This window comes from Myodes glareolus, chromosome 6 (genome assembly GCF_982192425.1).
Source record: "Myodes glareolus chromosome 6, mMyoGla1.1, whole genome shotgun sequence".
NCBI classification, from domain to species: Eukaryota; Metazoa; Chordata; class Mammalia; order Rodentia; family Cricetidae; genus Myodes; species Myodes glareolus.
In genome coordinates, this window is record NC_142031.1 from 65,285,310 (window position 1) to 65,297,860 (window position 12,551).

The 12,551-nt window shown below is 41.3% G+C and overlaps 2 protein-coding genes across 4 annotated transcripts in view; both read right to left on the minus strand.

The window, feature by feature from the left end:
* Wdr35 (WD repeat domain 35) overlaps positions 1 to 6,812 on the minus strand; it is a 55,547-nt gene extending 48,735 nt beyond the window's left edge. For all 3 annotated transcript variants that reach the window (XM_048439699.3, XM_085690859.2, XM_048439698.3), the window contains exons 1-4: positions 6,660 to 6,812; positions 5,728 to 5,845; positions 3,377 to 3,448; positions 2,039 to 2,131 (exon numbers count right to left, since the gene is read on the minus strand). In XM_048439699.3, the coding sequence (XP_048295656.1) occupies positions 2,039 to 2,131; positions 3,377 to 3,448; positions 5,728 to 5,845; positions 6,660 to 6,686 (310 nt within the window). In that variant the 5' untranslated portion in view covers positions 6,687 to 6,812. The remainder of the gene's footprint in view (positions 1 to 2,038; positions 2,132 to 3,376; positions 3,449 to 5,727; positions 5,846 to 6,659) is intronic.
* A 2,562-nt stretch (positions 6,813 to 9,374) lies between these two features.
* The window catches only part of Matn3 (matrilin 3), a 21,414-nt gene continuing 18,237 nt past the window's right edge, over positions 9,375 to 12,551 (minus strand). Inside the window, 2 exon segments of the mRNA XM_087907251.1 lie at positions 9,375 to 10,345; positions 10,347 to 10,369. Of these exon segments, the coding sequence (XP_087763377.1) occupies positions 10,250 to 10,345; positions 10,347 to 10,369 (119 nt within the window). The 3' untranslated portion in view covers positions 9,375 to 10,249.

Consider the following 12,551-nt stretch of genomic DNA (forward strand, 5'->3'; position numbering starts at 1 on the left):
GCCTGTAACCTTAGTTCCAGGGGCTCCAACACCCTCACAGAGAGACATGCAGGAAAAACAATAATGCACATAAAATAAATAATTTTTAAAAGAGAAAATGAAATTTCATTTGCTTTTTCGGGGCTAAAATAGCTGATTTTTCTGAAAGCTCAGGTTTTCCCATAAATGATAAATTTCAGACAGTGAGGAAGAAAGTAACAATAACAGCTTTACACGTATACATAAGCTCTCTATGATTCATCATTAGTTATGATTAAAAATACAAGCATATTCCATTAAAGCATGTAGACTATTAGTTTAAAACTCTAAGCCTGCTTTTGGTTTTTTGTTTGTTTGTTTGTTTGGTTTTGGTTTTTCGAGACAGGGTTTCTCTGTAGGTTTGGAGCCTGTCCTGGAACTAGCTCTTGTAGACTGGGTTGGCCTCGAACTCACAGAGATCCACTTGCCTCTGCCTTCCGAGTGCTGGGATTAAAGGCATGGGCCACCACTACCCAGCCTGCTTTTGAAGTTTTTTAAACATGACTTTAGAGATATAGCTCAACAGGTAAGGGTGCTTGCCACCAAGCCTGAGGACCAGTGTTCTATCCCTGGAATTCACACAGCAGGACAGAGTGACTTTCAAAAGCTATCTTTCATCTCAACACATACATTGTATCATGTTGTGCCTACACACACACACACACACACACACACACACACACACACATGCAGAGGCACACAATTCAAAGCAATCAAGCAAAACCTACTTTAGTAATGAATTCATAAATGGGAGGCAGGCGAGATGACTCAGCAGTTACAAGCATATACAGCGGCTCTTCTAGAGGACCCAAGTTCAAGTCCCAGCACCCATGCTAGGTAGTTCACAACCGCCTAGACCTCCCACTCCAGAGGGACCTGACACCTACTCTCACGTGCACACCCAGTGGGCACACATGCACATAATGAAAAATAAATATTAATAATAATTTATAGACGGAATGTCCTGAATCTTTTTACAGCTGTACATATTTAACTAAGCCTTTCCCAGTCTCCAAAAGAATAAGTACTGAGCTGTTTTTCCAGTAACAGACCCATCTAAGTTAATCCTTCTCTTCCTCTCCTATCCCCTAACCCCTAACCTCCATGCGCCCCACCCTATCCGCCTCCACCGGAGTTCTCTCTGAGACAAGAGGCAGAAACTGTGAGTCATTCATCAGAGATGAGAGGAATTGAATCCACAAAAGAAAAAGAAGCTAACAGGCTCAATACAGGAAATACAATAAAGGCAGTCTTGCCTTTGACTTCTTCATAAATGTGTTTTTATCTAATACTAACTCCAGCTGACCACACAGGCATAACTCCTATTGGAAACGTGGGGGAAGGAATTGCTTCATATGGAAACTATTCTAAGTGTCTCGGCTCATTGTGGCAATGTCAGCAGTCACCTGGTTCATTTTCCTAACGCAGGGTCACAGATCAAAGAACAGGATGAACTCTTTCTGCCGGTTACAAGTCTATTTCAGAGACGTTATTTCCCCATCCAAACGCTGTTCAGACTCTGCTTTGTGAATGATCAAAGCAACCGTCCTGAACCACCGAGATGGCTCAGAGGGTAAAGGTGCTTGCTGTCAAGGCTGGCGACCTTAGTTCAATCCTGGGATCCCACATGGTAAAAAGAACCAACTCCCACAAATTGTCCTCCAACCGCCACATGTGTGGCACATGTGCATGCACACACATATACACAAACGAGAGATATATAAAGTGTAATTTTAAAAAATGTAAGCAGCTCTCACAGGCTGGAGACATGACCCGGTGGATAAGGGCATTTGCTTAGGTCTTGCAGAGGACCAGAGTTCAGTCCCCAGCACCCACATCAGGCAGTTCACAATAGCCAGTAACTCCAGCTTCAAGGGATCTAACATCCTCTTCTGACCTCCAAGGGTAACCATACACAAGTGTGCATACACACAAACACAAGTGTGCATACACTCACACAAATGTGCATATACACACACACAACAGTAAAATAATTTTTCAAGCAACTCTTCTAATATACCTTTATACAACATCCAGACAATGATAAGCCCATTCTGATCACTGGTAGTCAACTTCTGATACTGTTCATTCCATGTTACAACTTGAACAGCACCTAGAACATTAAAATAACAATTCAGAAATTCTAAAATGTCTATAATTCATTTCAAGTTTGTACCTTTGTGTAAATGAACACCAAGAGGATGTTAATATATTAGCGTACAGTCTGTCTTTAGTATTAAGTAAGATATAAGTATAAAAATATTCATGGGATGCAGTTGCTGATATTACTGTCTGCAACAATGCAAATATTCTTTCATACGTCCCCATCTCACACCTTCAAAGGCCTCTCTCACAGCCAGCTGACAGCGCTTCCATAGAGCTCATGTGGAGCAGATAGAGGCACAATCACCAAACTGGCCTAAAAGCATAAAAATGTCATAAGGATGCCAAGCTGTCCTTTGGGGTATTTGTTTGCTCTTGGTTGGTCTGTCCCATACTTTATTTTCTCTTTTTCTTCCACCCAGTTTCCATTCTGTTCCACACTCCTGGGTACAGCTTCAGCCTCTGTGTCAGTGGTTTTCAGCCTGTGGATAGCAACCCCTCTAGAGGTCAAACCCCTTTTCACAGGGGTCACATATCAGCTATCCTGCACAGCAGATGTTTACGTCACAATTCATAACAATAGCAAAATTGCAGCTATGAAGTAGCAACAAAAACAATCTTATGATTGGGGGTCACCACAACATGAGGAACTGTATTAAAGGGTTACAGTGCTAGGAAGGTTGGGAAACACTGCTCTATGTTCTATGAATGACTGGTTTCATTTTCTTATCCCTAAATACTTTAGTGTGTATTTCCTAATGATATTCCCTTTACAACCCACATTACAAATTAAGAAATTAACGCTGGAGAGACACCATCTAATACAGTCCATTTAGACATCATCAGCTCTCAAGAAAGTGTCCTGAATAGGACTTGTCTTTCTCACGCTAGGGTCTCCCAAGGTTTTTCAGGCATTATATACTTTTAGTCTACTTTAAGTTGGAATCACAGAACAGATCCTTCAAGAGAATAATATACATTTAAAACCCCACAGATAAATAATACAAGTTTGTAATGTATAACTAAGAGCCAGGTTTTTTTCAGGTTTATCAGAGATGATATTTAATTTCTGTCAAAATGAGTTATTCTGGAACATGAATTATGATTCAATAAAAATGACTACTTCAATATTATTATTATCTAAATAATAGTATTTGATTAAATGTATATTTTTAACATATACATTAAGTAGATGATGGCATAAATGTCTAAATGCTGTTCAAACATGACAGAATTAAAAAGTTAAATGACTTACCACTGTGCCCTTCAAGATTCTGGTTCATGGAAAGGTTGCTAGGGGCTGCTAGACCCCTCAATTTTGAGTCATCTAAAACAAACAAGCAAAAAAGCCTATAGTTAAATATATAAAAGTAAAAGATTACAAGATTTTGACATATTGTGGGTTATGAGAAGGATATGGATCCGTGAGATATTCTGTTTTAGATGAGCTGTAACACAATAATCACCAAGTCACAACTTCCAGTACACAGCACATATGCAATGTCTGCTGATTGTTACTGTGGGGCTGTTGGCTTACTATTATTACTATTAACTATAATACAATGGCACAGTTAGAACTGACCAACCACATTCCTGTATCTGTCTCTTAACACTATCCACCATGATTATTAAACTACAAAACAAACATTTTTCTTCATTTCCAAACTTCCTAAGAATCTGCTTCCCAGCTTTCTCTCTAAGTTCATAGATTGCTCTAGTTCCCACACACTAACTGTAGCTCATCAAAAGTTCACAGTCATAAAACAAAGGTGGTGGTGGTGGTGGTGGCGGTGGTGATGGTGTTTCATTGAAGCAATGCCTTGCTTCTGTATTTGAACTTAACCTTATAATCCTCCTGGCTCTGCCTCTTATCTGCTAGGTTTACAAAAAAGAAGAAGAAGAAGAGGAAGAAGAAGAAGAAGAAGAAGAGGAAGAGGAAGAGGAAGAAGAAGAAGAAGAAGAAGAAGAAGAAGAAGAAGAAGAAGAGAAAAGAATTTTGTTTCTTTTTAACCTTCCCTAAATGAGCTTGCAAAGTAGATGCATCCCCAGCTACTTAGAAAGTAGAAGCAAGAAGATGGCTTGAGACTAAGAGCTCAAAGCCAACCTGGGCAACACAAACTTTGTCTCAAAATAGTAATAACCCTTTAAGGGTAAACAAAATGAATGCATTTCTTGATATAATTAAAGCTTGTTATATATTTTAAGCAGAGTAAATAACACACACATACATAGTTATATATTTAAGAAACTTATATACTTATATATTTAAGAAACAATGGGCAGAAAAAGCACTTTCTTTTCATACACAGTTAAGAAAACCAAAGAACTGGGAGGTCCCAATACGAGTCAGAAGCAAGCTTTAACTGGTACTGAGCATCTGTCTTCCAAATAGACTTCTGCCTTTTGCTGACCATGAGCAGGAGAACAAGATCACTGCCAACCTGGTCTACATTTTAAGGTCTAGCCAGGGCTACACCAGGAGAAACTGCAGAGAGGTAGGGGATCTACCTTTTACTTCACATAATTAAATATAGTACAGCAAAGCTATCTTTCTCCTTTTGGTTAAGTCTATCCAGAAGCCATTTATACAAAAGGCGGAAAACAAGGACTGAAAAGTGAGACAAACTTCCTTTCAAATCTGATCCCTGTCACTAGCCACATGACCTTGAGCAAATTATTAACTGACCAGGGCTTCAATTTTCTCATCTCAAATACTATCTTCTTAAATCAACTTAACGTCGAATTGCCACCCAAAAACATGGCAAATATTCAGTAAATGTGATTTATCCCGCAGTAAGAGCTGTAAGCCAGTGCAAGCCAGTGCTCCTAGTACAAAGTACACAGCACTAGCATTACAAAAGACCAAATTTTTATGTCTTCCCAGATCTACTCTGCAGCGTGGAGCTCGATTCTTATCTCTTCCGTAATTCTGGCTGACGAAGTTGGAGAGATGATGCCATACCAAGTCTAATAACGTAGCTTAGCTTACTCCCCTCATTTTCCAGAAGAGTGAAAATCCAAAGACAATCAGTGACTTGCTGGAAGTCATTCACCAGTCCTGTGATACATTCATTTCACCTTGTGTCTCTCCGTCTTGATCCCCAAACTACATTAGTACTATCAAGATCCTCAACCTAGGGCCACCGAGATGGCTCAGCAGCTACAAGCTACTTGCCATACAAGCCAGACAACCTGCGCTCAATCTCCAGATCCCACAGAGGAAGGAGAAAGCTAACTATCGAAAGTTGTCTTCTGACCTCTACCCCACAGGCTGTGGCGCATGCTTATCAACACACATAACACTCACAATAAATAATAAAGTTTTTAAGTTTTTTTCCAATCTAGAGCAACCCTAAAAAGGTCAAAGAAATGCAAAACTGTGATTTCAGAGAATGTGAGAAGGACAGCTTCAGGAAAAACCATCGGATATTTATGTTACACATCCTCTGATCTTTACTGCAAAGGTACTCTGGAAAAAGTCACCACCAAATACTTGAGTTTCTTTTCAGAAAGAGTTAAAACTTCATAATGACAAATCACAGAAGAAATAACACCAGCCATCTTTTTTCTACCAGCTTCACACATGGACTGGCGGCGATCACTTACCTGTCTGTGTCTCTAATCTCAACACTTTGAGCAATCCATCCTCACCACCACAAGCTATGAACCCTTGGTCCTTGTTCCAGGATATGCATTTCAGCTTCACATTGTTGGGAACAGCAATCTGTAACAAGAATCGTAGTTGCTAGTTGCTTTTCACGATGGAGTTGGGAAGGTCACCAACCAGGCGATGTAGACAGATGAATCTCTTCTAAGAAGAAACCTGCACATACCTGTTGTGGCCCATGCTGGCAATCCCAACACTTGGGAGACCGAGGCAGGAGAGTCTCAAGTTGGTTGCCAGCCTGGGCTACCCAGTAACACCTTGGCTCAAAAAGGGAGGATGAAAGGAGAGAGAGAGAGAGAGAGAGAGAGAGAGAGAGAGAGAGAGAGAGAGACTCCCTGGGGAGGAGGGGGAATGAGCTGTTATGAAAATGAGTGTGCCCCCCTAAAAGTCACAGGTTCTAATATTCAGTAAAGAAGTGCACATAAGGGAAGGAGAGTGACTGCCAAGAAAACAAGGGGGGGAGGACAGGAGAGGATCACCTCACAGATTCAAAAATGCGGGAACTGAGACTAAGTACGCATCACTGCTCTGGCTCCCTTTCTCCCCACACAACACTTATAATTTCTGTCCTCTGGCGGGGCAGGCTGTGGTCATCTATCATCTGGATCAACAAGTGGCCGAGGAAAAATCCACCAGCGACTGGTGGTCACGTTCTGTCACCCAAAAGCGTTTAGGCGGGACAGGAATGTGAAAGAATCCTAAGAAAAAAGCTACTGGCTCGACCAAGTACTATCGGGCTCAGAAAACCACTTGAAGATATAGGTGACAGAGAGATGGAGAAGCAGCCAGGAGAGCCAGTCGTCGGAAGATACAGGCACCGGCGGCCGCGGTAACGGAGGTAGCGCGATGGCGGGTCCCCGAGGAAACTCACTTTCTTGCTCAGATAGAAGAACATCATGGGTACTCGGAGAAGACGACCCTCAGCGGTCAAGGCCCGCAATATATAATGAGTTCTACACCTCCATTCGCGAGCACCGGCGGCACAGAGAAGCTCCCGTCGCCTGGCAACCGCCGCCACCCAGTCGCATCCGGGGCGCTTAGAGAACTTCCGGTGTGGCCCTCCAGCCTGGCACTGGCTGTCGTGCGCCTGCGCGGGCCATGGATTGCTGTGGAATCGGTCTGCGGCGAGGTCGGCGGGTTCTGCATTGCCGTTAGGTCTGTACCCTCTTGGCCAGCTACCGGCTTAGCGCCCTGCCTTCGCCCCCATCACCAGCGCCGCTATGCTACACCGCCACGCTACACCCGGACAGGCGCGCGTCAGGTGTCAGTATAGGCTAAAGAATGGAGCCCCTTCCCAAAAGATCTTGAGAAGTCTGTTTTCTATCTCATCCCCCAACTCCCATCCCGGCCCAACATCTTTGAAAAGAAAAGTCGCTTTGTTGCATTTGATAGGCTACACCATTGAACAAATAAATGGCCATGCAGATGTGCGTTTTGATGGTTGCCTTCTCCTTTGAGGGAGAGACCTACAGAACCCTCGGAAGCAATTTAGGAGTAGGTACTATTTTATTTTGCTTTGGAATCTGTCCTAGGGTTTCTATTGCTAGGATGAAACACTGTGACCAAAAAGGAAGTTGGGGAAGAAAGGGTTTATTAGGTTTACACATCCACTTTGTTCTCCATCACTGAAGGAAATCAGGATAGAAACTCAAACTGGGCAGCAGACTAGAGCTGATGCAGAGGCCTTGGATGGGTGCTGCTTACTGACTTGCTTCCCATGGCTTGCTCAATCTGCTTTTTTACAGAACCCAGGACCACCAGCCTAGGGATGGCACCACCCACAGTAGGCTGGGTCTTCTCACATCAATCACTAAAAAATGCCTTACAGCCAGATCTTATGGTGGCATTTTCTCAGTTAAGGTTCTCTCCTTTCCGATCACCCTAGTTAGTGTGTCAAGCTGCCATAAGACTAGCCAGCACAGAATACCAAAAACACCTTACAAACCCCAACAGCCCTTATAAAAGGAGGGTGAAGGACCTGTGAGGCATTAAAGCTATAATTGCATTGGAGCACACCCTCTCACTTAAAATATTCGAGCTGTTGGGCTTTTTCTGTCTGGAGAGCGATTTTTGTATAGTTTTCTTAACTTTTTTAGACATCTTCTCACCATGAGTAGGGGTGGAGGCGTACATGTGGAGGTCAGAAATTCACACCATGTGCCATCTTCTAAACCCCTCCTACAGCGGGATCATCGCTCAATAAACTTGGAACTGACCATTTGGGCTCGACTGCCCCATCCATGCACTCCAGGACCTCTTGCCCCCAACTCCCAATCCTGGGAGCTGAGCCACAGCTAATCAGGCTCTTGGAGTTGCTGGGGATCCAAACGTGGGTCCTTATGTCCGCAGCAAGCACTTCATGCGCTGAGCAAATTTTGCATGCCCCCATTGTCATTTGGCGGAACCTGAATGTTAACAAAGCCCCACCACTCCTGTAGAGTTATTTGGTCTCACTATCTTTTTATTATTTATGGTTTTATCTTTATCTTAATCTGCAGCTATCAACATTGACATATATAATATAGCATTGCTTTACGCAGAAGTGTTAATTTCCCCATTGGAGTCTTTCCCCATCCAGAACACACAACCTTTGAAGCCTTTGACCTCACACTGTTGTCTCACCACGTCTACAATGTAAGATCCTGGTTGTTTTGCCTTCTGTAGGGAGGTTCCTTAAGACAAACAAACAAACAAACAAAAGGTCCTAGAAATATATCCATCATATTATCCAGCTATGCCACTATCGGGTACATACCCAAAGAATCCAAGACAATACACAATAGAAATGCCTGTACATCTGTATTTAACACATCACCATTTACAATAGACAAGCGTCACAGTCAGACTCGATGCCCATTAATGGATTAAAAAGGTGGCATGTATACACATTGGATTATTATTCAGCCATCAAGAAGATAATAACATTTGCAGGAATACAGAGAGAACTGAAAATCATATTAAGCAAAATAAGTCAGGAAGACAAGTATCACATGGTTTCCCTTGTTTGTGGGGGGGGGCAGAAAAATAGTAAGGTGAGTTTTAGATGAGAGGAAGAGAAAGGGCAGAAAGAGAACACAAGAGTGGAAACAGGAAGTGGAGGTGGGTGTGATCAGAGTTCATTCATTCTATGTGTGTCTAGAATTGTCACAGTGAGGGGCTGGCCAAAGGTGGCTCATCAGGAAAGGGACCCGCCTCCAAGCCTGATGACCTGAGTTGGGTTTCTCAGACATACATGCTGGAAGGAGAGAACCAAATATTAGTCCTCAGACTTCCACATGTGCACTGTGGCACAGCACAGGTGCACCCATAAACACACACACACATTCACACTCAAGGGACCACCCAAATCTGTAATTAAATATTTCACTGAGATTATTTAGGAACTTCTTTGACATTTACCCTGAACTGACTGACATTTTAGGCCTCAAAACAGTGTGAGATGAAATTATTGAAGGTGTATCTTCATTTTGTTCTTTCTGTTTCTCACCTGTTACATATTTAAGAATTACTAATTCAGTTCAACACACATACTTTTAGTAGAAAGCATAACAAGAGCCACCAAAAGAAATCAGCCATGACATCAGTATAGAAGGATAGGAACTTTTATTATATTAAAAACAATACAAACTGAAACAGATCAAGTAGCCCAAAGTTTCGAGAATTGTTTTATTCCAAAAGTTACAAGCTACACTTAAAAAGTAAATGTATTAGGTATATTCTGAGTTAAAAAACTTAGGCTTATTACCAACATTTTAAAAAAGATGGTCTTAGATCTTATTGCTTGTTACACTAGTTTTATAAATACCTAATTTTGTCATTTACATGCTAAAACAAAATGATGGAATTCAGAGGTTTTTTTCCCCCTTGGCAAAAATCTTAGCACCCTAAGTTTATATCCAGTTCTCTTTAGTTGTTCATTTCTGTGGCATTAATGAATTAAAATTGTCGTGTAGCAGTCACTTAATCTCTGTAAATTATTTTTAGATACATGCATTATAATCTCTTGATTGTTTTATATTATTTATTATATAATAATCCCTTCAATAACATTTCATCAAAAAACAAAAGTATTAAACAACTCTAAATATATTCATCTCAGTTTAATTATTTAAACGTTTTATATATTCAAAAATTTGCACTCTCAATAGTAAGGCTGGTTTGTATTATAAATATGACCAAGAGAAAAGAGACAAGGTTTTGTGAATGTGATCACCTTATTAATATAAACATTTAAAACTTACAAGGCTCAATTAGTTGATAACAAAACATTGAAATTTCCACTTTTTAATCTTATTAATGATTTCACAGTCATAGCTTAGAGGCATTAAAGCTCTTTATAAAGGTCTGCACATTTATTTCCTTGAAAAATGATCCTCCAGGAAACCCTCATACTGTTTACTGAAAAACAGCCAAGCATTTATAGTGGCAGATTACTAGCAGGAATGTCAGACATAAAGTATATTAAAGAATAAGTATTGCGTATACCAAGCACTCCCCATGTACAGGTGAGAATTTCTGAGCAGTTTGACGATGTGCTTGTCCATATTCAGTCAACTTGCAACTTCTTCAAAATGTTGTCAAGTGGCTAGACGTTAAGGCCAAAGACGTTACAAAATATAAGTGTGCTTTCAAACACTTCCACATAAAAGAAAATTATGTCCCACTATAAGTGAACAGAATGATTCTCTCATCAAAAGCCTAATCTAAAATTCAAAATTTTATTACAAAACTGCACTCCTGCAGAGGTCTTCAGTTCTTTTTTCTCACCCAAAACTGAATTGGAACAATATCTCTCAGTGGAGAGTAAAGCTTATGAAGTCTTGATTTAAAGGAATTGCTGAGCTGTCCCTTGGTTTGGCTCTCTGGAGATTTTATACTTCTAGATTTTACATTACTGAAAAACCTTCAATAGAAGAGAGAAGAGAAAGATTTCTCCCATGTGTGGTGAGGAGAACGGCAATACTATTCTGGGAAGAGCGGACGCTGGCTAAGGACAAGCACCATCGTACGCATGTGGAAGGTTTGGAAGCTGATTCCGCCATGCTGCCCATACCCTCCTTCAAAGTCTGACTCCTAGGTCATGCCTACCCCCATCTGAATTCCATTCCTCTGAGGTATATGGGAATAGAGTTGTTACATTGAGCGATGCGGAGATGAAGTTCTTTTCCAGAGCTAGCGCTTGGAGTACTAACTTTGAAATTTGTGAGACGGTGTCGTGTTACATTTTGAAAACCATTTCTTGACATCTTGGCTTACCAAATTGTATAACCATGTGTCGTCTGAAGTTCAACATCTAATAGATCCACTGATTTTTTTTGTCTAGACATAGGAAGGTTTTGAACTAAGAGTTACTTTTAAAAGGGCTGGAGAGATGTCTCTGCAATTAAGAGCACTGGTTGCTCTTCCAGAGGACCAAGTTCAATTCCCAGCACCCACACAACAGCTCACAACTGTCTGTAACTCCAGTTCCAGAGGATCTGGCACCTTCACACAGATATGCAAAGAGGCAAAACACCAACACACATAAAATAAAAATTAAATTAAAATATAAAAAAGTTACTTTAAGGAATCCTACTTAGTTGCTCTGTTATGTAAAAGCTCAATCAGACACATAAATTGCTATTTAAAAAAACTCTAGGGAGTTGGGCAGTGGTAGCACAAGCCTTTAATCCCAGCACCCAGCACTTGGGAGGCAGAGGCAGGCAGACCTGCATAAATTCAAGGCCAACCTAGTCTGAGTGAGTTCCAGGACAGCCAGGACTGTTGTTGTTACGCTGCTACACGGGAAAACCTGTATATATATATATATATATATATATATATATATATATATATATATATATATATATGGCACTAGGGAAAGAAATATGCAGTTTTTACATTTAAATGTTGAAAACATTATCCTGAGTGAGGTAACCCAGACCCCAAAAAAACGAATATGGTATTTACTCACTCATAAGTGGATACTAGTCATAAACAAAGGGCAACGAGCCTATACTTCAGGATCCTAGAGAAACTAAGTAATAAGGTGAACCCAAAGAAAAACATATACAGACCCACCTGGAAATTAGAATCAGACAAAAATTTGGGAGCAGGGGTCAGGGAGTAGAAGAGAGGGGAGAAGGGGAGTTGAGGAGAACTTGAGGGAATGGGATAGTCGAGATGGAGGAAGGACAGATATGAGAGCAAGGAAAGAGATATCTTGATTGAGGGAGCCATTATGGAGTTAGCAAGAAACCTGGCTCTAGAAAAACGCCCAAGAACCCACAGGAATGACCCCAGCTAAGACCCTAAGCAATAAAGGAGAGGGTGTCTGAACTGACCTTACCCTGTAGTCAGATTGATGATTATCTTAAATATCACCATAGAACCTTCGTCCAACAACAGAAGGAAACAGAGGCAATGACCAACATTGGAGCACTGAACTGAGCTCCCAAGATCCAGTTGAAGAGTGGAAGAAGTGAGAGTATGAGCAAGGAATTCAAGACCATGAGGGGACCATCCACCCCTCAAGTTTGCTTGAGCTAATGGGAGCTCACCAACTCCAACTGGACTGGGAGTGAACGAGCATGGGAACAACCAAGTCCCTCTGAAGGGGGTTGACAGCTGGGGCAGACTGAGGGGCCACTGATAGTAACACTGGGATGTGTCTCTACTGCAGATATCGACTTCATGGGATCCTGTTCTCTTTGGATATAAACCTTGCTCAACCTAGATGTAGTAGAGAGGGCCTTGGACTTTCAACAGGGCGGAGTGCATGGCA